The sequence below is a fragment of the Ceratotherium simum genome, chromosome 12 (assembly GCF_057802395.1).
Source record: "Ceratotherium simum simum isolate JZ-2026a chromosome 12, ASM5780239v1, whole genome shotgun sequence".
NCBI classification, from domain to species: domain Eukaryota; kingdom Metazoa; phylum Chordata; class Mammalia; order Perissodactyla; family Rhinocerotidae; genus Ceratotherium; species Ceratotherium simum.
Window position 1 is genome coordinate 54,108,294 of NC_141911.1, and position 26,461 is coordinate 54,134,754.

Sequence of the window (26,461 nt, forward strand, 5' to 3'; positions counted from 1 at the left end):
TTTAAATAGGAAAGCCTATGATTTACATCACATATGAATTTATGTTTAAGCCACTGAACTTGGAAAACGGAATTTCCTTTTACTCTAGGCCAAAATAACACACACATTTAAAAAGATAAGATTATGGAGGTAATAAAATTTCAGAGGGGTAGTTTTTATTAAATGGAAGACTAGGATCTTAGGAAGGTGTTTAAGGGTTCCACAAAAGGTTTGATTTAGATTTCTTTGTTTAAAAAACATTTTTAACCATTAAAAAATTAAACATATCTGAAAGCATTAAATACCAAATTTTAACACATAGATTTCCAATGAATTATTTTATGCAAATTAACTTGTTTTTGCCCTGACTTCAGAAAAAAGGCTTTTCTTGACAAGTCTGTGACATATATATATGAACTTATTAAAAAATATTTCAATGATTAAGAAAGTGGTAGCTCTGAACTTCTTTTTTTGTGTGAATTCTATTTGTGCACGTCTACGAACAAATATAAGTGTGCAATTAAGTTTGTTACACTAACTGATCCCACACATGACATCGCAATTAAATACTAGGCAAAGCTCAGGCAGACTTGCTTGTCATCACATAAAAGTTGAATAACAAGAAGTGAATATGTAACATTTCATATTTTAATAATTATAGACAGTTCAAGTCGCTAAACATGCTCCTCTCGCTCAGTGCCTTTTACTTCAAAATTCTCTACTTAATGTAAGTTTGAGGTTTTATCTCTTTTCTAAAAAGGGTGTTAATAGGCTCAGTTCCCTGGACCCAGACTCTGAGAGGGAGAGATGTAGGGAGGAAGTTTATTAGGATGTACTCTTGGGAACAATATCTGTGGGGGGAAGCGTGAAGGAAGCAGGACTGAGCAGAGGGAGAAGTTGAACTTCACTGAAGTCGAAACACAGGCCTCAGCAGATACTACTGGGAACTCTGAAGCTGGGATGGCCTTTTAGAGGTGTCTTGAATTTAGGCCAAGCCTTTGTACTCACTTATCTATTAGTCATTAGATGTTGGCTGCTCCCAGGGAGCGGTTGTATGTAACCTTGGCTGAGTCAATAAATTTCCAAGTAGGGCAAGGCCAGGGAGGGCCTCCGCTGTGAGCCATTAGCAGCCATCACCCCCAAGCACTGGGAATGAGTACCCCGGGCTAAGGAGTATCTGAGCAGCCCACCACAGCACCCACTAGGGTCTAAAAGTAGTAAACTCTCATTTAAAAATTAGACACAGACAAGGGAGGTTACCTGTGGAACAGAAATAAAGGGGGACCTTCATATTTTGAAATATTGCTTTGTATGGTTTTTTTTTTTTTTTTTGGTGAGGAAGATTAGCCCTAAGCTAACATTTGTTGCCAATCCTCCTCTTTTTGCTGAGGAAGATTGGCCCTGGGCTAACATCCGTGCCCATCTTCCTCTACTTTATATGTGGGACACCTGCCACAGCATGGCTGGAGAAGTGGTGCTAGGCCCGTGCCCAGGATCTGAACCTGCGAACCCTGGGCTGATGAAGCAGAGCACATGAACTTAACCACTATACCACTGGACCAGCCCCTACTTTGTTTTTTATCTCTTATGAATATGTTTCCTATATGTGTAATGAAAAACATTACAGAAACAGCATAGATATTACCTTTAATATGTAAGATATATCATAATTACATTTCTTGAATAAAATCTCCATATATTATGAATTAGTACTTTCTCATTATAAAATTTCCTCGAAGACACAGAGTTTAAGTGAAAAAGACTATGATAAGCAAGTTTCTTACTTCTTTGTGTTATATATTTCCAATTCTTTTTCTGAAAGGTCCTTTTTCAAGTTCCCCAAATGAAACGGATTTGGAAGAGTAGACTTCTTCTTAGTGACCTGAAAAATACAGTTAAGTAGATCAGTTTATATCTAAGAATGAAATTAAACAGCAGAAATAATGTAAAAACTAAACTCTTCTAAGACAACTACTTACCATTTTGCATTGTTTCCCTTCAATATTTTCGATGCTAACTTGTACCTCTTGGCTTATACTTTGCTAACAATGACCCCAGGGCCGTATCACAGGACATGATAGTTCTCCCTGAAAACCTCCTACCAGAGCCATTACCAAGTTTTGTTACAATTATATGTATGCATACTTGTCTCCTTCTCTAGACTCTGCACTCCTCAAAGGCAGGGGCTGTGTCTTACTCATCTTTGTATCTCCTTTGTATAGTACGGCCCTCGGCTCATAGTAGGTGTTCAATCAACATTTGTTGAATGGCTGAATCTTAGAGATTAATTCAGTTCCTCTTAGGAGCTGTTCCTGGCTTCTTAAATCTATCCAAATTCTCTTAAACTATATTTCCTACCAATTTCACTGACTGGGATAGTGAGTACAGTACCAGTGTGACTACTTCCTAAATACATCCACTTAGGGCTCCCAGAGTGCTCTATTGTTTGGAATTAGGAGATCGAATCTATGGTTATTTATGCCGTGACACTCAGAATCTCATATTTTATTCGTGCCCCTTCTCAGACTCCTCCTTCTTTATGCCTTGTCTGGCATCACCTCCCTCCACCCATGTGACAAGTCCCAAAAATGTTTTGAAAGAGCAGCATCACTAGAATAAGTACAAAGCCTCCCAGGGTGATTATTTTGATAATCATTTGGATGGGTTATTGTATTTTCATGGAAAAAAACATGGAAAAATGATACATAATCTGAAAAATGAACATTCTCTGCTTTATAGTCACATTTTGAATTCTTGAGTATGGAGACTACACCTTCAGAGGTGCAGACAAAAAAAGATCCATAAAAAATAAAATAACACACACACACACACACACACATATATATTTTTAAGTTTCTGATTCTCTTTTTGTTTCTGCTGAACATTTTTTTTTTGTGTGAGGAAGATCAGCCCTGAGCTAACATCCATGCCAATCCTCCTCTTTTATTTGCTGAGGAAGACTGGCCCTGAGCCAACATCCGTGCCCATCTTCCTCCACCTTACGTGGGACGCCGCCACAGCATGGCCTGACAAGCCGTGCGTCGGTACGCACCCGGGATCTGAACCCGGGCTGCCTCTGCTGAACATTTTATTGGCTATTTAGTCAGATCAGCACCCTGAATGCCCCACACCTAGGATGTTCTCTGTTAACATTGTGAACAGAGAAGAAAGAGATGAACAGGGAAATCAGGATTAGAGTTTCCCTACTTTTAAGGAGTATCAAATAGATGTCCTGGATGTTAAGGGACTACTGTTTTATGACTTGATATTTCTTTCTCTTTTTGGTTCTAAATCATTGGTTTGCTAACAGTGACTAAAACAACCACCAGTTCAAATGAAGAATGATCTGCCATTAAAAATTCTCTTGCAATTATAAAATAAGATCTGGAAAGACAGCTTAGCTCCCAGAATGTACACACTTGAAAGAACACATACCTTAAGCAACGCCCCACCTTCTTCTGAACCATCAGAGCCCTGAGAGTCTCTTTGTTTCCGTACTGCATCCAGTGTAGCGTAGGTGCTCAGGCCAACACCTTCTCCACCTTCACAACCACTGTCAGATCCTCCACTGTTTCGGGAAGGACTGGGCTTACGTGTCTTGAAGGAATAGTCACCAAAAAGAGTTCTTCTGCATGTTGGAGAGGTTGCTACTTTGGAAGTAGCTTGGAGCATACTGAGGATAGGTGAGGTTGTCAAACTATCTAATTTTTCATGTGATCCAGCAAGGAACCAGTCAGCACAAGACAAACAGGGGCTTGGAGAAGATGCTAGCCGTTCATTTATGCGGGAATCTACTCCTTCCAGCTGGTGAAGAGCTGTTTTGACCTGATCCACATATATACAGTCTGGTCCAGGATTCCCAACAGCTTTGGATGCACAGCCTCCAGCTTCTAATAGTACACATAACATATAATGTCTCTACAATAAAAAAATTATTAATATAGGTTTAGCTACATGAAAATATTTATATATAATATGCATGTAAAAATTTATGAATACTAAAGACATGGCATAATCATGTGATGGTTATTAAAAACTCCTTGCTCCCCTTTCCCTCTTAGTTATTCTCAATGCTTCTTGATCACCCTTGAAAACAAATCTCATATTGCCCTATTCTGATGTACCATCACCCACTACTTTTGGCACATGGCATTTTTTAAGGTAGATTTCAAAGAGCCTCAATTATTGGAAGTCCTTTCATTTACAATCACACATTTATTCTGATTCTAGATTCTTTTCATGTCCCCCTCTATTTCCCAAAACAAACCAGAGGATAAAACCACTATAGAAATGGGAACAAAAGATCTTAAGAACCTGCTAAAATCTTATCTGGGTTTAATTAATATTTCCCCACAAGTATTAAATGGATACAAAAGAAAAGGAATAAGGGACATATAACATTTTCTTGAATACTGGTATTTGACATGATCATAATTTTAAATTATCATGTTTGTTTGTGTATTTACTTAGTAAATGGCAAAAGGAAAAAAAGAATCCCAAGAAAGAGGCCAAGGCAAACTTACCAAGCCAACAATTAACAAAAAATATCTCCCTTCAGGTTCCTGAAAGACTTCAGTGTTTGAGTCTGTAGAAGGCTGGAGGTGATGACAAGGAAATACTTCTCTCCATATTACCAACTGACCAATTCTTTGTTTTGCTGCTAATGGCAGCAGGCAATAGTGGCGACAGTACACAGTAATGTCAATAAGATCATCCTTAGGTAAATGACTGCATACCAAATAACCCTTGAATTCAATTACAAAGAACAAAAGTCAACTAGTGATATAAGGCAATTATCGCATAATATATTTCTAAGAATTTTATAGGTACTTATTCAAATATAATAAATGAAGACATAGTAAAAATAAATGTTTTTTTCCTGAGGTCAGCTAGAGATCAAATATTTATGATAACTTAAGTCAACAACAGATAGACTTTGGCACAAAGCAAGATCACCTCTGAGCAGTATAAGCCTGGGGGTTTGGCAAAGTTAGAAAAGAAGTGAAGATGGAAAGTGGAGAAGCAGCAGCCGAGGTGGGAGAGACTTACTTTTCACTGTGTACCAGTCTGTATTGTCCGATTCCTTTCTAGATATGTTTTAAAATCTTTTTGAAAAATGAAAATACTTAAATTCATTTGATGCTTAATTTGCTTTGCATGGAAGTCAACTACTTAATGTCAGAAGATTTACTAAAAAGATGCATGAATGTAAGAAAAAACCACACTACTGTAAAGCAAATCAAGAAAGTATTGCTCTTCTTTCTTACAACTTAGTTCCTTGAGTATTATTTCTCTTTTACACGTTTGCAAATGCTTTATAATGTAATGAAACCAGAAATATTTATTGTATTTGTAAATATGTAGGTCCAAGTCTTGTTTTACGATCTTAATTTTAGGGTACCTACAATCAGAGGAAAAGAGATAAATGTATTTTTCATGTTTGTAAACGTTTGAGAAAATTTACTTTAGGTATGTTCATATAGCAGCTGGACATTTATAAAAAATTTCAAGTTTCAACTTACCTTGTAAAATAGAGAAGATCCTAAAATTGTATACAGCCGCCTCATGTCATAGTAATCCTCAGACTGGGGGAAAAAACCACAGTGGATTTATATTTTTTGTTTTATAACGATAAAATCCTAGTTAAGCTACAACAGTTAAAATGGCAATTCTCTTCTTTAGTAACTGAACTTTTCATTGTGCCATATTTAGAAATCAATACAGGGGATTAGGGTGAAAGATAATTTGTGTACATATTTATTTTTGATTGATAACAATCTTATTTTTTATTCTTATAAGATACTCTTGATTAGAGACATCTAAGAATAGAACATAAGATTTGTTACCCCAAGAGGGATTAAAATAAATCTATCAAGACAAAAAGCTTCTACTATATAGCATCTAAAATATCTAATATTACCATATACTATTTTTGAAAGTACAAATTGGTACAACCTACTTGGGGACAACTGAGTCGTATGTAAAAACATTAAATACACATACCCTTTGAGTAATTCCACTTCTAGAAATCTACAGAAATACTCAAACAAGAGAATCAAGATTTTTGTATAAAAGGTTAACAGTAGAATTATTTGTAATATGCAAAAATTGGAGATAAAGTGAAGTTCAACAATGGAGGAATGGTTGACTAAATTAGGTATGTCCATACCACAGGACATCATACAGCTGTTAAAAAAATAAGATTGATCTATATGAGCAGGCACAAAAGTTTTTAGGATATACTGTTCTTTCTTTTTAGGATATACTGCTCAGGAAAGAATGCAAGCTACAGCACAAAATATTCACTATGGTCTAATTTTTGTTAAAAATAGCACCCCAATGATATACATATATGTATATACATGTGTGTTGGGTTGTATGCAGGTATGTATGTGTAGAGAAAAGGTCTGGAAGAATATGTTCTAAACTGTAAGAGCAGTCACAACTGGGGATGGAAACAAGGGAGAGGGATGAGAAGGGAGGAAATTTGTTTTTAATAACCCATGCTTGCATTTTTACCCAATATGCCTGCATTACTTTTATAATTAAAAAAAAAAACACAATGAAACCTAAAGAAAATTAAAAATTGGAAGTAATCTAAATATCCCTCAATTGGGGAATGGATAAACACTGTGATACATTCATACAATGGAAAACTACTCAGCAACAAAAAGGACTGAACTACTGATGTATATAATGACATGACTGAATCTCAAATGCATTACACTAAGTAAAAGAAGTCAGAACCCAAAATTTACCTATTGTATGATTCAATTTATATGACATTCCAGAAAAGGTAAAAACCAAGGGGACAGAAAACAGGTCAGTGGTTGCCAGGGGCTACGGGAAGGGAGAGGGGTTGACCATAAAGGGGCACAGAAGAATTCACTGAATATACCTTAATAACAATTTTTAAAAAACCAAAGAAAGAACACAAAGTTAGGATATAAGATTAAATCTTCAATTTAATTTGACAAAAAGTTTAGAATAGGTCCTTATTTTCATTTTTTTTTATTAAGATAAAATTCACTGAATTGTTCTGCAAGTTTTGGCAAAGATATATAGCTGTGTAAGTGCCACCAAAAGCAAGGTATAGAGCAGTTCCATCAATACCTTCCACCAGATTTTCTTGCTGAGTAGTATTCCATTGCATGAGCATATCAAAATTTGTTTATCTATTCACCTGTTGATGGACACTTGAGTTATCTGAATTGTTTCCAATTTTTGTCTATTACAAATAAAACTGCTATGAACATTTGTGTACAGGATTTCATTTCTCTTGGGTAAATAGATAGGAATAGAACATTGAATCATATGGTAGGTGTATATTTAGGTTATTAAGAAACTGCCATACTATTTTCCAAAATACTTGTACCATTTTACATTCTCAATTTATCAATTTTTTCTTTTATGGATTGTGTTTTGATGCTGTAACCAAGTAATCTCAATCAATCCTTTTCTAACCACAGAAAATATTGTTAGTTCCACTGCTCACTAAAATGATATTCTATAAAGGCAGGAAAAAATGATATTCTATAAAGGCAAGAATTAGAATTTTAATTAAATCTATCAAATATAAGTTCCTAAAACACAGATATTTTAATACTTTAGAGCTAAACTGCTCATAATGATTAGTATCTATCTACACATTCTCCGTCAGTGAAAAACTTATGACCTTCAAAGAATTCACTATGCTTAAATTTCCATTATCTTACAAACACAATACTCTTCCATTTGCTCAGGATCTTAGTTAAGACTGTCACCCTTCAAGCTAACATCCTCTCCCCACTTTCACCAGCAATCTTCTTGAGAATGATCCAACTCTCACTGCTTCTACTTCCTCACTTTCCATTTACTTTTTAAAAGAACTTTTTTTTTTTTGTGAGGAAGATCAGCCCTGAGCTAACATCCATGCTAATCCTCCTCTTTTTGCTGAGGACGACTGGCTCTGAGCTAACATCTATTGCCAATCCTCCTCCTTTTCTCCCCCAAAGCCCCAGTAGATAGTTGTATGTCATAGTTGCACATTCTTCTAGTTGCTGTATGTGGGACGCTGCCTCAGCATGGCCGGAGAAGCGGTGCGTCGGTGCATGCCCGGGATCCGAACCCGGGCCGCCAGTAGCAGAGTGCGCGCACTTAACCGCTAAGCCACGGGGCCGGCCCCCTAAAAGAACTTTTATTACTGAAAATTTTAGCATATACAAAAGTAGAATACTATAATTAGTTCCTATGTACCCATCATCACCCAGCTTCAATTATGACTAGCACACGGCTAATCTTGGTTCATCTATATCCCTCTCTCCTTCTTCCCTCTCCCTGGTGTACTATGTCAAATTCAATCATTTCATCCATAAATACTTCAGAATGTATCTCTAAAACAGAGGGACTTAAAAAATATATATAACCATAATACCATTACCACATCTAAAGAATTATTCTCATCTAATATCAGTCACCAGCAATTACATTGCCTTGAATGTCTCAAAGATGTTTTTAAAAATTTTGTTTGTTTGAATCAGGATCCAAATAAGGTCCATATATTGCAATTGGTTGATATGTTTCTTAAGTCTCTTGTAAATGACACGTTCTCTCTCAACTTCTCCACCCTCCCGCCCCCCTCCCAATTTATTTGTTGAAGAGACTGTCCTGTAGTGTTTCCCAGTCTGGATTTTGCTGATTGCAATCCTTCTCCCCCAAATGGGGTATTTAACATGTTGGTTTCCCCCTGGTATTTCCTGTAAATTGGTAGTTAGATTCTGAGGCCTGATTAAGTATATATCATAGGGATCTGAACCCAGGCCGCCAGTAGCGGAGCGCGTGCACTTAACCACTAAGCCACGGGGCTGGCCCAGAAACATTATTTATATACCATGGCCTGGGTACTAGTGGTGCTCATCACTACTAGGATAGTCACTATTTCTAGGCCTTTTCACTGGACAGAGCTAGGAAATATATGTTTTTTAAAAGGTTAAAAACCATACTGATACTTCCAATTTAAATTCAGATCTATATAGTCTTTACCTAATTTAATCAATATTACATATATGTCCTTTTTCTCAAAGCCCAGTTCTTAATGATACAAATGCAATTAATCATTACATATACATTATGTAACAAATATTTTTAATGGAGTAGAAAATCTTAAGGCAAGCAAAATAGATTCTGTCCGTGTCAAAATAGAGACCTAATGTTATGTATTTCAAGACTATTACATAGCTGCTTGGAAAATATTTAGAATAATGACGGATTTACAAAATAAGAAATCAACACTGAGCCTTTCCTAAAATCCACTGCTTTTCTTACCAGTTCTGCAAAATCTGCGGCCTCCAAGTCACTCAATGCCGTGTCTAATTCCATCTACGTGGAAAAGAAAAAAAAGAGTAACACAAACATTTAACTCATATTAGTTACTTTTTAGTAATGGCCATTTAAGTGCTTAATAATTATTTGAAGAATTGAATAAGTATCTTTCTCCTTTGTGTTATTTAAGAAAGGTCCCAAAACGGAACATCTTGTTTTTAAGCTCTGCAATTACAAAAAAAAATTAACTTACTTAACATATAGGCATTTTTCAATTAAATCTTAATTTAAGTTAGAAAATTTTTTAACCTATTAAAATTCTTAAAGGAAAAAAGTCAATCTTAATGTAGTTAATCTATTTTGAGCTGTTTTTCTATTTCCTTTATATTTCTCAACAGTTGGATTCTTGGAAAATATCAACATTCTTCCCTGTCTCTCTCTGACGTTTTATATAAAAGGACTGTTAAAATCTTTATTCATGGATTAAAACATGAAGGCAAGTGTTCCCCTGGAATCTGGCACAGTTTAACTACCCTACAGAGTTATTAGAAAAATCTCTTACTTAGGATTTAGCTTTTGTTTCTATGGAAATTGTCTGAACTCTTTCATGTATTTGTTCTTCCCTGAAGCATTCAAAATTTAAAAACAGAATAAATTTAATCTGCAGTTTAATCTATAATGCATTCATATAAATTGAAAACTATTCGCAATTGAAGCTTGCAGCATATATGTTACTCGTGAAAAAGAATCCTTTTCTTTTTTTTAAGGCCAAGGCACTATCTGTAGGACTGTTTCACAAACTGTGTCTTACTGAGATGACAAAAGCTTTGGGAACATTAGTCATGCCTTTCAATGCTTTTCACACGGTATGACTTATTACTCATTTGTGACCCACATTTTTCTGTGTCTAGCAAATACTTCATGTTCTCCTTTGTGTGGCTATAGTTTCTCTTGTGAAAAATTACCAGACAAAAAGAAAATTACCCACTTGTGATTTCTGATCTCAGAAACGTTAATGTTTAAACGGTTGCTACTCCTGCTACCGAACTCCATAGGCTAATGTACAAGGTTACTATAATGGTTTCTTCATACTCCTTAAGAGAAAAGGTAAAGTATCTTTTCTCTTAACTACTCCTGTGTACCTTAGGAAAACTGATAAAAAAAGAACATCTGCAAACAAATAAATAAAATAAGGAAATTCTCAAACATCTAGGAAAGAAAACTGAAGTGAGACTCCATCATATACTAAATTCAGAACAAGTAAGTTTTTTTTCCAAGTTTAAAATAACTATTTCTACCTAAATTTTATCACCCACAAGTTACCTCACAGCCATGTGTTTTTAACTGGATTTCTTCAGGCATAAAATTCCTTAGTATTTTCCATTAGAAGATATATAGTCAATAAACCCTACTATTTTTAACACAGTAAGAAATCTCAGAGAACAAGAAAGTATTTAAGTTCTTTGAGTTTGCTGGTAAAACAAAAACAAAAACTTCAAGGGTTACGTTTTTCAAACTTCGCATTCATCAGAGACATTTAGATCACTTTATCAGAAGCTATCTCTCTCCAAAAATATTGTTCTCAAATCTCTCAACCAGAGTACAAAATATAGAAAACATCTAAGCTATGTCCTCATTGTTTCCTGTGTATTAATTTCATCTACCCAACTAAACTGTGAACACCCGAGGACTCTTCTGGATTCCCCGAAGAAGAAATTTCTTCTTCTGCTTTCTTTCTTCTTTCTGCTATCTGGATTCCCGGATAGCAGAAATCTGAGGACCTGGCACAGGCTCATCTCCATACAGTAGTGTTAGACTTGAGGATAAAAGCAACCAAAGCTTTGGTGAGATAAACTGCAGGTATGATTTGAGGCAACGAATTAAAAAAACATACACCAGAATTCACACAGTGATTTCTCAGTTTGATATTCTTTTAGGTTGAAACAAATAAAAGCATACGGTCCTTTTAATCAAATGTATGCTAAATTAAGAAAAAAATGCCAATAAAAAAGAAATCTGAATACAGGAGGTAGCCTTCACATGGAATTTATAAGACCAAAATAAGCTATATTTTAAAATGTCTTAAATTTCTCAGAGGGAAGAAAATATTTAAAGTATCCAAAGTCTAAAGACATTGCCCCTAAAGACATTAAGTACCTCTACTCTCACACAAAGAAGAGACTACGTATTTTGAGGGAAGAGATTTCTTTAGTGAAGAGACTCTGAGACAGGGGAAGGAACCTGGGCAACTGCAAGACCAGAATGGCAGGACTCATGGGTGGCACCTTCTGATTCATGAAATTGGCTTGTGTCTTCTAGGAGAAAAAAGATTCCTGAATGGGCATGAGACAGACTTTCGAGGCAGGGTCTTTCTCTCTTAAAGGTAAAGTTATATATTACTTTCTGTTTATATTGAACACTTATGATTTCTTATGAAAACACTGGTGGGAGTAGAATTATATATATCATACTTTTTACTTTTTACATGATTTTGGAAAATGATCATCATTGGCCTGAGATATCAAAAGATCCAGCAGCAGGCAGTTGACAAAGTCAAGGACAAAATAAAAATGCCAGAAGGTAGTTTCCTTTAAACATGCTCTAACTCTTCAATTCATTCTAAAGAACAATTATACAATAATACTCTCACAACTATAACTACACTATGCCAGGCATGATTCTAAACACTTTACATATAATAACTCATAACTCCCCTATGTAGTAGGTACTATTATTGTGCCCATTTTACAGATGAGGAAGCTGAGCAAAGTCACTGATACATCGGTTTAAATTATTATTAAACTGTCAAAAAGGCATTTATTTGATCATACATTGAAGAATTTCATGAAGAGTAGAATCTCAAATTGGGCTTTTACTACAACATATTCATACGCAGGGAACTGGCTATGGCATAGTGCCTCATTTAATACTAATACAAATGCTGTGGCTATTGTATTAGATTATTGGTGATGAAAATGTCTGAAATGATCTTTTCAATCATTCAACAGTAAAGTTATTCTGGGTCTAGAGATATGACTAAAATTACATTGATAATACTTAACCATCATGAAGTCTTACCCTTGGTCAGCTATCTATGGGACAAAGCAAAAGCAAATTACATATGTTCACATAAAGATTTTGCTATTTTTAGTGGAGTTTATATTTTAGCTAAGAACATTGTTAGCCAATCATTTCATCTACCTTTAATCTATAAAGAAACTCTAACACAAAACCTTGCATTATAAAATCAAAGTCACAAAATTCAGAAGTAAGACACATCACATAATTATGATTTCTGAAAAGAATTCTAAGTTTGGACAAAGCTTAAATATTAAAGTAAGATGAGAGAGTTAATTTCTATTTGGAAAGAATAATTTGTCTTTCTAAGTTCACTGCACTAGGCCTCCTACTTCTTCAACCAATTGCCTCTTTAACTCTTACCCACAATCCAGAAAATAACAAAAAAAAAAAAAAGAAGAGAGAGAAACTAAACACTTGGTTTTAGCTATGTAAAAGTAATACAGTATTGCCTGCAACCACTTGTTGGAATAGCCCACTGGATAACACAAAACTGACATATATGCCATTAATATAACAGAATAATATTCACTTATTCTCAACAAGGAGAAAAAGAGAGAGAGAGAGAGAAGATAAAGAATTATAAGGCAATTGGTTCTGATTCTTATTTATGACACCTAAGATTACTTTGATTTCCTGTGGAAGTGTGAGCCATCGAACTCCAGGGAGAGTGTCTAAAAGTACCGCACTGGAAGCATCATACTGCTGTGCACTGGGACTGGCACTGGAATGCAGTTTAGCAGGCTGAAGTGCTCTTTGAAAGAACAAGCTGAAAAAATGATCCAAACGAGGAACATTCTCAACCTGGCAAAAGGCACTGGAGAAACAAGAGCTGTAAGTTAGAACAAATATGGAAACAATGGTCATCATTTCTATGCTCCTAAGGTGACTGGATCTTTCCCCACTCCATAGGCTCTCTTCCTTACTCCTCTCCCTTAATAAGAATTACTGCTATGATGTTACTGATAGAGTAGGTTCAGAAATTCACTCTGTTTTTACTCTAAAACCTACTCTCAAATGCATTGAGTAGATGGTACTATGGAAGAACCACAGGGCTAACACAAGTGGTATATCTACAACAGAATGGGCTGAAGTACATTTTTGTAAAAAATGTAAGTTGCTTTTACCTCTGACTGTCTCAACCATTTACAACTCCCACTATCTTTCAGGAAACATGGGATAATAAAGAGATTTGAGCTTTGTAACAGAGCAGATCTGGTTTTGAATCTTATCACTGCTCTCAGTAGGTAGATATCGCAGGAAAATCATCTAAGCTTTCTCTGAACTTTCGTTTCCAACTCTCTAACAATGGGGATAATAGAACCTAACTTACACGCAAAGTACCTAGTACATAATAAGTATAAGTACCTATTATGCTTATTAGTTACTGGTACACAATAAGCACATAATTAGCCTAAGTTATTTCCTCTTCTCTTCACTTATGAAGGCATAACCATTGAAGAACTCAAAAAAAAAAAAAAGAAGAGAGAGAAACTAAACACTTGGTTTTAGCTATGTAAAAGTAATACAGTATTGCCTGCAACCACTTGTTGGAATAGCCCACTGGATAACACAAAACTGACATATATGCCATTAATATAACAGAATAATATTCACTTATTCTCAACAAATTACCTGAGTGCCTACTATGTTCCAGGCACTGTTCTCATTGCTGGAGGTACAGCAGTAAAAATATCAAGACAAAAGACAAGGTCTCTGCTCCCATGGAGCTCATATTCCAGTGGAGAAAGACAACAAATGAACAAGCAGTAAAAACACGAACTCATACAAATCATCACACAGAGAACAGGACCATGTGAATGGGTGATGTGACTGGTTGGGGAAGAGTCTCTGAGAATGGGGCATTTAAGCTGAGATTCCAATGTCAAGAAGGTACAGTGAGAAGGAAGCGTGCAAAAGCCTTAGGTGGGAACAAGCTTGGCCAAGGTGCCTGCAGAACAATGCACAGGGGCAGGTGTGGTTTGAGATCCGAAATCAGAAAGGTAGGTGCGAGCCAGATAATAATGTAGAAAGATCACTCTAACTGTGTTTGGAAATTAATTCAAGTGGCAAGAATGGAGGCAAGGGAACCAGTTAGGAGGTTACTATAGTAGTGAGAGATGGTGGTGGCTGGACAGGTTAACAGTGAAGATGGAGAGAGATGGATGGTTTTGAGATATGTTTAGGAGACAGACTGACTAGGATTTGCTAATGGATTGGCTGGGAATGGTGAAGGAAACTGTTATATCTTTAATTTGATCACAACACTAAACTTTGTTAATGTATAACATGAGTCTTCTATGGCTCACAGGGAACTAACCAGCTCACAACTTAAAAAAGAAATTAGGGCCAACCCCGTGGGTTAGAGGTTGAGAGTGCACGCTCCACTACTGGTGGCCCGGGTTCGGATCCTGGGTGCGCACCGACGCACCGCTTCTCCAGCCATGCTGAGGCCGCGTCCCACATACAGCAACTAGAAGGATGTGCAACTATGACATACAACTATCTACTGGGGCTTTGGGGTAAAAAAAAAGGAGGAGGATTGGCAATAGATGTTAGCTCAGAGCCGGTCTTCCTCAGCAAAAAGAGGAGGATTAGCATGGATGTTAGCTCAGGGCTGATCTTCCTCACACACAAAAAAAAAGATAATTAAGTCTTTGGACTTTTTAGTCTTTTCATAATTTTTCACAATGGGCCTTTAATAGCTTTCATAATCAGAAAAAACCCTGTTATTAAAAAATATATTGCAAAATGACTATTAACATCTTGGATCCATACTGCTTCTTGGTTTTAAGAACTCAATGGATGTTCACATTTATTATCTTAGCCTTTCAAATTCTCACTTGAACAAGAAACTAGTTAAATTTGCTGCCAACTTAGAGATACTTCCAAATGAATGGAAGCTAAATTTCAAGATGAAATTCAGAGAAATTAAGTTTCTCTGTCCCCAACCTACTCCGTTGGAATTTGCAGAACAACTCCAGTTGATTGTCTTCATGTATGGAATTCATTGCAGGAATTTAATCTTTGATTATCTCTGGTTTTAGGAAAACAGAAAGCTTCAATGAGTGCAAAACATAGCAAGGTTTGCTCATCTAGTGGAAATTTAAGGAGGTAGCTTATAACCACATCCTTACTGTTCATTGGTTAAAAAGCTCCTTATTAGTAAAAGGTAAAAAACTGTTTGTGGCTGCCCAGCCTTTTGTAGTTCACACATTTGGAAAATGCTAATAAGTAACTGGGTTTAGGAGGGATGTGTCTCCTAAGAGGCTCCTGGAGGATAACACTGCGAAGTAGACGATTTTCTCAGATGGCACGATCACAGAAAATTCCTTCAGGCTGCTTTGAACAGTGACAACAAAGATCCACTATCCACTATCCACTTCAGGTTAATAGTGAGGATGGAGAGAAACGGATGGATTTGAGATATGTTTTGGAGACAGACTGATTAGAGAGCTGATACCAATATGGCTGGGAAAAATATATAACCTGTCTTTGGATTTTTTTTTATTTATTTAAAATTTTTTTTTTATTGAAGCATAATTGACATACAATATCCTATTAGTTTCAGGTGTATGTCATAGTGATTCAATATTTATATATATTATGGAATTATCACTACGATAAGTCTAGTTACCATCTGTCACCATACAAAGTTATCATAATATTATTACCTATATTCCTTATGCTGTACATTAAATCCCCATGACTTATTTTAGAACTAGAAGCTTGTATTGATACACTCTTAAAGCTTTGAAAGCAAAGATATTTTAGCTCTCTGAAGTACTGGGACTTACAAAAATCCCACAAAGAGAAAAATCTATTTTCCTTCCATAATTTTACATGTTCAAATGTTGAAAAGTTACCTCAAATTTCCTCCTTCAGATCAAGAAAGATGCATCATGTTATACTGTAAGGTTAAAAAAGCAAGAAGCAGAAAAATATGCATAATATGAGCCCACATGTGTAAAAAAAGAGTATGTATATTCATATTGTATAGAAAATATATGGAAGGATACACATGAAACTAAATAGTCAATACTTTCTCTACTATGTCTTTTATTTATTTTAATAGTGCACACTTTTTTTACTAAAAATTTTTTTTGAGAAAGAAGTATCACATTTTAGGATAGTGAATTTGACAATATTCTTATAATCAAAGAAAAACACAAAAAACTTATTTAAAATCTTCTTACTCTTTTCTGTATCTGTTATGAAGAAATGCTCTTACATTTGTTCCTAAAGAAATATATCAAATCAGAATATAAGTGTGGCTACATCATTATTTCACTAAAGTAACATATGCCCAAAAAAGAAAAAGCAATGGGTCAAATTAAAATCGGCTTAGAGCTGTAAAATAAAAGCCAGTAATAAAAGGATGAGAAAATTATAATAATAAGAAAAATCAACTAACTTGCCAACCAAGGAACAGTATTAAGTGCAAAAGGTGATTTAGAATCATATACTTATAACTTGAGATTCAATTCAAAGAAGTACTTACCTATCTAAAGAACTATACATAAATTTTAAAGTTCGGGCAACATCTTCTATCATGTTCCTTAGCTGAGGAAGAGGAACTCTAAAAAAGGAAAAAATATATCTGTTCATTTACAACATAAATGATACATATCTAAAAGAAGCTGAATATCTTTACATTTTATATGTAAGGAATGTGAAAAGTATGTGTGTCAACTGCAAGTACAGCTGTGTAAAACGGTTATTTACTGCATTAGCAATGGAAGACTCTGATGTCCAGATCTGGGGTTCTAGCATGGGTCAAGTAGGGACTTTTTTTTTTTTAAGAGGAAGATTGGCCCTGAGCTAACATCTGTTGCCAATCTTCCTGCTTTTTTCTCCCCAAAGCCCCAGTAGATAGTTGTATGTCATAGTCGTACATCCTTCTAGTTGGTCTATGTGGGACACCGCCTCAGCGTGGCTTGATGAGCTGTGTGTAGGTCCATGCCCAGGATCCAAACCAGCAAACTGTGGGCCGCCGAAATGGAACGTGCGAACTTAACTGCTATGCCACCAGGCCGGCCCCCAAGTAGTGACTTTTTATATCATCATCTATATGCAAATTATTTAACCCTCTTTAGGGTTTAGTTTCCTCATGTGTAAAATGGGGACAATAATCACTAAGCCCTTCTCCAGTTCATTTTGAGGATTAAATAAAATTAACGCATATAAAGCAGTTAGTGTAGTATCTGGGCCCATAGAAAGAAATGCTAAATTCTTGACACTTTCCAGTATAACCCACAACTGAATCTCCAACTCCTGTGACAAAAAGACATGCCTGAATGAAACGGAGAAAGGAAAGAAAGTAGGAGAAAGGAAAGAAAGAAATGGACTTAACATTTTCTCACTGAAGCCTTATAAGAATTCTACAAGGTAGGTCTTAGTATTCTTATTATACCAATGAGTAAACGGAGGTCCAAGAAATTAAGTAACTTGTGCAAGAACACAAAGCAAGTAGAACCTGCTCATGGGCAGCCATCTTCTTAGCTCCAAAGTTACTCTCTCCACTACCTCACATTGTCTTCCTGGTTAGGTGCCCACTAATCACATCACAGGAAGATGATCCCCTCTCTGAAAACACATGTGCCTGGATTACGTGCCCCACCCTATCTTCTGGGGCTGCACTTTTTGAATCCCTTGTAAAAGGCATAATGCTATAGAGGGAAATGTACAGCCTGTGGCATTAAGACAGACGAGGGAAAAATCCCAAGGCTGCCAGTTGAATTACAAACCACACGCACGATGTTAGAGATACAAAGACATAGGAATTGACACTAAGGAGGTGCTTGTGCAAGATCTCTCAACCTAACACTATTTCCTAGTTCAAAAAAATAAGAATAATAACTTACCTTTCACAGTTACATGAAACAATACGGAATAAGGAAAAGAATCTGGTACTGAGTGGTTGGTATCAGCATTAAGAGAGCTGGATAAAGAGGTCACTAGGGCGTATTTTTGAGTTGAAGCTCAGGATAGAGAATAAAGGGGCTCTTCCAAGTTCTCCAGGATAGGAATGACATAAACATTTAGGGAAGACCACTCTAAATTTTATCCACCCCCCCCAATAATAAAGATTGAGAAATTGGCTAGAACATCCCCTATGTGGTACAATTTTGGGCCAGAGCTCAGCAGCGACAGGTCTTTTGTGGCTTCAAACCTCTTCCTGGAACCTCTACCTGCCTAACTAAATTGGCTGGTGGCATCGGAATGTGGTTGAGCAGCCTCTGCTCAGGTCCTTAGCTGGGGCTTCCTCTCCCCCCTCTAACTGCCTTTATCTTACCATTGTATTATTTGTTTCTTTTCTTTTGCCTTTTGGGCTACTACATGAGTCTAAAGACAAATGTTTTATCCTGCCACTATATCCTAAAATATCTTATTCTGGATGTTCTGTAATTCTTGTAAACCCACACTTTCAAAACAGCCCAGCTTTTCATAATCCAACCCACTGGCCTAGTGCAGTCTCCTAGCGGGATTCATTATAGTCCATTTTTAGAGAAAAACACACATTAGCTGGTTAAAGAGAGCCATCATCTAGTACATATGTCACAGCACCATTATTCCTTCATATTAAAAATCTGAAACCCCACATTTATGATAGATCTTATCTCTTTCTGTCCAAAATTAAAGTCACCTTCAAAACAAAATCATTTTGATATTTTTCGCTGCAGCCTCCTTTGGAGCTTCTGTTTGTGGTGTTAAAACATGTCCACAAATTGTTTGATACTCTTCTCCTCAAGAGGTGGAGCTTAAGTCCCCTCCCCTTGAGTGTGGTATGGATTTAATAACTCTCTTCTGACAAATAGTATATGGTGGAAATGACAGGATATCATTTCTAAGACTAAGTCATGAAAGGTCTTACAGTTCCCCCTCTTCCTCTATTTTGGATCACTTGCTTTGGGAGAAGCCAGCTGATACATTGTGAGGACAGTCAAGCAGCTCTGTGGAGAGGTCTGTGTGGCAAGAAACTAAGGTCTCCTGACAACGGCCATGTGTGCAAACCACGTATGTAAACTGCAGATCCTCAAGTTCCAGTTAAACCCTCAGATGACTGTATCCCTGGCTAACATTTTGACTGCAACCTCAGGAGAGATCCTGAGCCAGAACTACCCAGCTAAGTGGCTCATGGATTTCTGACACACAAAAACACCTATGAGATGTCCCTGAGTTTTAAGTCCCTAAGTTTTGGGATACTTTGTTATGCAGGAATAGATAACTAATACACTGTTAACGTAGTGAAAGAAATCTGGTTAACAGTCATTAGTAATAGAAAGTAGTCATATTTGTGTTCAGATTGGCTGTATAATACATTTTTTTGGTCCACCTTTCTCTATCTTGGGAAGCTTAAAGCAACACCAAAAGAAAATTTATCTAAACCAATATTCTCTTAAGTTGTGTAAGTCACACACTATAGTATTTATTTTGATATTTGGTTACTATTTGGTAGACAATATATGATGTCTGTGGAGCAAAAGAGAAAACTAAAGTGTGTTGAATAGTTTAACAGAAGTAGCCCAGTATTTTCTGAAGTAGGCAAGAGTCTAAATTACAAGTTTTAAAAATCATTGAACAGGGAAATAGACTAGTTTATCAGTAGTTAAATCCCTCTCCTTGGGGCTGTTCTCCATATTCCTACCCCATTTTCCCCCCAGCTTTTAACATCCTATGACACTGGGGAAGCAATGTAGTAGAAAAAATTCAGACACTCTCATTCAATTTCCAATTCTGCCTCTTGCTGATTATGTGACCTTTGGCAAGTTATTTAACCTCTTTGTTTTACTTTCCTCATTTATAAAATGAGGACAGTAATCACTAAGTATATTTTGAGCGAATATTGAAGATTAAATGAGATTAATGAACGTCAAGTACCTAATGCAGTCCCAGTTCACAGTCAGCTCATTATAAATTTCAACCCTGCTCTTACCTCCAATTATAAAAATTAGATATATTTCAAAATACTTACAAAAAAGTTAAGAAAGAGACAATGAAAATACAAGATGTACCATTAGAGAAGTCATTTTAGAGTTAAATATTCACTATTTTGTCAAAGGTGCTCAACATCAGAGCAAAATACCTTTCTGCTGATCCTTAATTCTCCAAAATCTCCATGAGTTTTACAAAAATTGTAAACATACAAAATCCAAATCACGATACTGTCAAAAGTTTGAGCAGAGGACAAGGTCATCTCTCAGCCACCTCTATACTGGCCACATCTCAGAGGAGAGTGTACTGACAGCCCCCACACTTACTAATTGATCTAGCTGGACCTTCCTGGCACCTTTCTGCACTTCTCATAACAAATGAACACAGGTAGCTATTGTGCAACAGACCTTTAAATCATAAAACCGTTTAAAGAGTTTGCCTTTTACAAAACTGTCATAATTTTAATGAAACAGACTTTGCTAGCAATATTCTGGAAACGATTTTAAGGCAAACAAAAATCTCAACTTACTCTTCAGCAGGCAGGCCAATTAACAACAACTTGTCAGATTCTTTCCAATAAGCCACATGAATTTGTTTCCCATTTAAAAGAAGGGATGAGCTAAGAAAAAATAGAGTCAAATAAAATTAGAACATCTTTAAATGTCACAAAATTATAAACAATCGTTCATAAAAGATAACATATGGTATGATTTAAGAACTGCATGCTTAATAAGCAGATTTCTTGGCATATATCTAACTGCCACACAGAAAAAGCAAGGAATTGTATAACAACAAAAATATATTCTGAAATATTAAAAAAAAAAACATAAAAACTCTAGGTCAAACAAAAGTAAATTCTTTTGCTAACATTTAGTGACTATATACTATTTTTTTCAAAAGAAAGCTTCCATCACTGTGTGCTAATTTAACACACCTTTTCTGATTGTCTATTTATGAACACGATTTACCAAAAGAGATTACAAAGAAATGAAGATGTGGTCCCAGCTCACAAGATGATAATTCAATATGGGACACAGATACATAAACAAGTAACCAAAATATAAGTCAGATTTAAACGTGTTCTCAAGGAAACTTTTGGAGCGATGGATATATTCATTGTGGTGATGGTTTCAGGGTCTATACCTATGTCAAAACTGGTCAAATTGTACATTTTACATATGCACAGTTTATTGTACTTCAATTATACTTCAATCAAGTTGGAAAACAAATTAAATGTGTTCTAAAAAGAGATATAATAATGAACTATGGACATATAGAGAACATAATGATTCCTTCTGTAGTGTGGGTAGGTGGTGGGAAGAAGATAAAATAAAAATATCTTTAAACGAAAATACATACATCAGTCTTTATCTGTTGAGTCCTTAGGATATAGTGTACCTTCTATACCTATAGTAGGTAAGTATGTGGGATTTTAAATATGAATTGCTAAACAGATTTTTTTCAAAAGGGATATTACTTTTGCCTTAGTAAAGTTTAAAAATGCATATACTTTTAGAAAAGTATTAGACTCTTTTATTGTCATACATTAATATCACTGTAGTTTTAAGACAGTGCATACAATAAAAGATATACATGTTGCTAAGGAATCCTTGAAATAATAATTATTTTCATATTTATTGTTTCACAGAAAAGTTTTTCTATCTTTATTTATTATTTTCCACGTGTTTAACCCATATCTTATCATTAATAACAAGATCTAAATATCAAGTAAAATAACATCTATCCTCTACAGTTAAAAAAAAATCAAATCCACATGGAGAAACTTAAAGAAATTTTCTTTCTAATAATAGTAAAAAGGAGGCATACACCTTGAAAACATTATGCTAAATGAAAGAAGCCAGTCACAAATAACCATATTATGATTCTATTCATATAAAATATCCAGAATAGGAAAATCTATAGAGACAGAAAGTAGATTAGTGATTGCCTAGGGCTTGGAATGGGGTAGGTGGATTGACAGCTAAAAGGTACAGCGTTTCTTTTTGAGGTGATGAAAATGTTCTAAAATTGACTCTGGTGACACATATCTGCAAATAGACAACCACTGAATTGTACACTTTAAATAGGTGAATTGTATGATATATGAACTATATCTCAATAAAGCTGTTTAAAAAAATAAAAGGAGGCCTACAACATGATTTTCTGAATGCCAATTTATACACTAAATGGAGCCTAAGTTACTGGTGTCTTGAAAATGAACTAATATTTTCTGCATACACTATTAAAGTCCCAGAGTTAAACATGACTATTATTTAGAAAAACAAGGAAATTCTTCTTCCTGTTGTCTTGCAGATCCTATCTTTTAAAACCACAGAGGTGTCATTTTTACCAGAAGATAGGAAAAGTTAAAGTCTTAGAAAATACAACTTAATATTTTAAAATCTCTTAAAATTTGAGATAAACAAGATAAACTTTTTTTGTAAAGTCTAAAATTGTTGCACTATTAAGGAAGAAAAATGGTTTATAACCCCTAGACTTATTTTATGAAAAAAACAACAAAAACCCCAAAAAACAAAACCCAAAAGCTTTGAACCCTCTCCTTCCATAGTAAACTATGGCATTTCAAAGTCAGAGCTTGAAACATCAATGTGGAATGGGATATGTGGCTCTATAATTGACTATATGGTGTATTTTATCTTTCAAAAAATTCTTTGATGTCAGTCTTGCTTATCCATCACTGAGTGAACTTGCACAAATCATACTATAGTCTGAATACTCTTCCTAAAGTATATGTGTATTCTATATTTTTCTATCATTGTTGCAAGAACAGAATATTTTGAACTATATGAAAAATTCAGCGTTCAGTCATTCTTACCAACACAATGGTATTGCTTAGCAAGTGAATAATCAAGATTAAAACATGATAGGGCTGGCCCCGTGGCTTAGTGGTTAAGTGCGCACGCTCCGCTACTGGCAGCCCAGGTTCGGATCCTGGGCACACACCGACGCACCGCTTCTCCGGCCATGCTGAGGCAGCATCCCACATACAGCAACTAGAAGGATGTGCAACTATGACATACAACTATCTATTGGGGCTTTGGGGAAAAAAAGGAGGAGGACTGGCAATAGATGTTAGCTCAGAGCCGGTCTTCCTCAGCAAAAAGAGGAGGATTGGCATGGATGTTTGCTCAGGGCTGATCTTCCTCACAAAAAAAAAAACCAAAAACACAAACATGATAAAGCCCAGACTCACCATACTGCCATGCTTAAGAGATATGACCTTCAGGAAGAAATTCTAACGCATAGCTCATTAGTCCCACTTTGTTATTTAAAGTGTGCCAAAACACTCAGACCTACAGGTGTATTGAGAACCTTCACCTTAAACAGGTGACTGGTAGAAATAACTTAGGTGAGAAACAAAATATCTGCAGATCTCATATCTGCTGTACAGATATCTACATTATGGATACAAATATATTTGTATAATAGATACTTGTATTAGTATTTTGTTTGTCAGAACCAAGGTAAAGAACTTGAAAGAAACAGAATTAAAGACAAATAAAAATCAATTATTACCTAGTAACTTGTGTCCCAGTTACACTTTCCAACATGTCACAGAGTGTGAGAAATATCCCTCTCACACTTTTAAGTTTCTGAGATGCATCAGATACTGGATAATGATAAAGAATTTCCTGCTGTTAAATGAAAAAGAAATAGAAATGATCAAACCCCCCAAATTTTCCAACCATTATTTTGTAACGGAAAAGTCAGACTTTGTGTTAAGGAAAGAACAAAAAAATGAATCCTTTCAGCTTCAGTGAGAGTTTTATTCAAACACAAGGAGAGAAGCACGCCTGGAATTTTAACACATTACCTAGTATTTAAAATACCACATTTGAAAATAAGTTAGAGACTGTCAAAGTTGGTCATGATACCAAAATGTATCGTGAATAGGACACTGATTAGTTGGAATAATTACAATTAATTTCAAATAATGTTTTAAACTTTAATCTCCTTTACAATAAATCTAATACTAATATTATATTATATTATATTTCATTATACAGATTTTCTTATCTCCTGTGGTCACATATCTACATAGATAGTACATGTAATTTTTAGGAATCTTGAAACTTAATTATTTTCATTACTGACTTTTAAAAGATAATCTTCATCATCTTTGGTGAAATCATTAAGTCTTCATTTAAACCCAAGAAAAGATTGCAATTAAATTTACAAAGTGAGAATACAAAATTAAATTAGTGCAGGTAGGAAGAAAGTAGATTATGATATAATAAAACCTTATGTCTTAAATTTGAAAGGGTTTGCCCACCACAAATTAATATGAATTCAAACTTTACAAGAGAGCACATTTTAAATTATGGAAAATACTACATCTATAAGATAATTCACAAAATGCTTAATATTTTTCTATTTTTAAGAAGAGCATGTTCCCAGAAAACAAACAGTTTTTACAAAATAAAATAAATTTCAAAATCAGGATGTGCATTGTGCTAGAACTTTTACACAAAGGGATGAATCATTCTGCACCTCACTTTCTTGCTGTTACTTAAAGCAACATGCAATTTTTCTCACAAGGCAAATTAAAAGCAGGCAAAATAAAAATTTCTAGATAGAAACTACAGAGAATTCAGAGTAGCTTCCAGTTATGCTGCTTAATGACAATATCCATAAATACTAATATAGCCACTATTGAAAGCCCAAACTCCTAAAATATTACATCTTTTCCTTGGTTCTCTCTTTAAAAAGTGTTCTACACCTTGCTTTGGTCTCTCTTTACAAGAAATAATTATGTGACTTGGAGGTCGTGTCTTGGCAACTTTTACATTAAAACAAATATAAACAATGATTAAACTGGACACATCTGTTTTTATACTTATTAAGCACATTCAATATATGCAAATTGCTATGGAATATGTTGGCCAAATACACTCTGCCTAACAACTCAAATTTTCTTGCAATATTTCTAGTGTAAAAAGTTACAAAACATTTTATCTCTAGAAATTAAGTCAAACACCAGTTAAGATCTGTTACGTCTACTTAGTAAATTTAAACCTTGACTAGTACATAAACTTACTGTATTTAGACAAATACCAAACACTACTTGAAACAAATAACCACATACTCTGATTCGTTTTGTTAAATTTCCAAATCTTGTAACCTGAAGATGAGCTTTTATTAAATATGTAACTCACATGAAAGCAAAATGACCCTATGACATTTTACTGCAAAATAAGTCACACCAGTGAAAAAGGTCATTTGCGAAAGTTTCCATTCCAACTGCTACAGCAACCAGCCTGGAAAGCCTCACTATTGAAGACCTGGCAAGTTCTATTGTTCCTAACCAATTTAATTAGCTGTATTGAAAGCACTTATTAGCAGCATGCACTTGCATCAGCTTCTACTCCGGTCAATAAGAAAAAAAAGCCTCTCCTAATTACAATGTTGACACAGGGCTGTCAACAGGCAGAAACCTGTTCATTTGAGAAACATCTACACACTTTCCCATGGAAAGAAAGGCAAGGACGACAAAAGGCCTCAGCAGTATCCTACTCCAAGATGACCCAGAAAGATTCAGGGTGCTACCATCCCAGCAATTTGTTGTATGTTTTATACAACAAAAGGTTAAATTTCTCATTTGTTTTAAAGATATAAAGGACTACTAATACACGCAAGAAATTAGAATTATTAACTCAAGTCTCCATGTATTTTTCAAAACACAGAAAATTACAAAAATACGTATAAGTAAATTCCATTTCCATTTCAATTACTGACTAAATTTTGAAATAAGAAGAAGCAACACAAGGAAATACATTCCCTGGAAAAAATGGCTTTGGCATTGAGAATATAGGCTGCAAGGATTTCAAAAGCAAAGAAACGTAAATTAGGTAAAAACTTTTTAGATTTCACTTCTGCTTGAAGCATTATGGAAATCTAGATGCTTTAAGAGACCTCTGTGCTGTAAAACAGCTAGATCCATGGCCAAAACATATTTGTTGTTGAACTGCTGGATATGTAAGCAGTAGAGAGGTTTCCAAGGACATCCTCTCCATATACTTCCAACCCCCTTCCCCACCACAGCAAAACAAGCTGGGGCCTCAGCTGGGAGTGGTAAGAAGGACAGAGGCAGAGTTGTCCTGAGGGTTGATGCCTACAACAGCTTTAATCAGGCCACCAAGCATTGGGC

The 26,461-nt window shown here is 35.3% G+C and overlaps 1 protein-coding gene across 4 annotated transcripts in view; it reads right to left on the reverse strand.

The window, feature by feature from the left end:
• INTU (inturned planar cell polarity protein) overlaps positions 1–26,461 on the reverse strand; it is a 76,345-nt gene that overhangs the window by 15,824 nt on the left and 34,060 nt on the right. For all 4 annotated transcript variants that reach the window (XR_015553831.1, XM_087437645.1, XM_087437644.1 and 1 more), the window contains exons 5-13: positions 23,830–23,948; positions 20,822–20,911; positions 16,859–16,936; positions 12,985–13,174; positions 9,283–9,336; positions 5,502–5,564; positions 4,503–4,724; positions 3,415–3,897; positions 1,764–1,861 (exon numbers count right to left, since the gene is read on the reverse strand). Coding sequence is in view for 3 of the 4 variants with exons in the window: in XM_087437645.1 (XP_087293771.1) it covers positions 1,764–1,861; positions 3,415–3,897; positions 4,503–4,724; positions 5,502–5,564; positions 9,283–9,336; positions 12,985–13,174; positions 16,859–16,936; positions 20,822–20,911; positions 23,830–23,948 (1,397 nt within the window). In the remaining variant the exon portion in view is untranslated. The remainder of the gene's footprint in view (positions 1–1,763; positions 1,862–3,414; positions 3,898–4,502; positions 4,725–5,501; positions 5,565–9,282; positions 9,337–12,984; positions 13,175–16,858; positions 16,937–20,821; positions 20,912–23,829; positions 23,949–26,461) is intronic.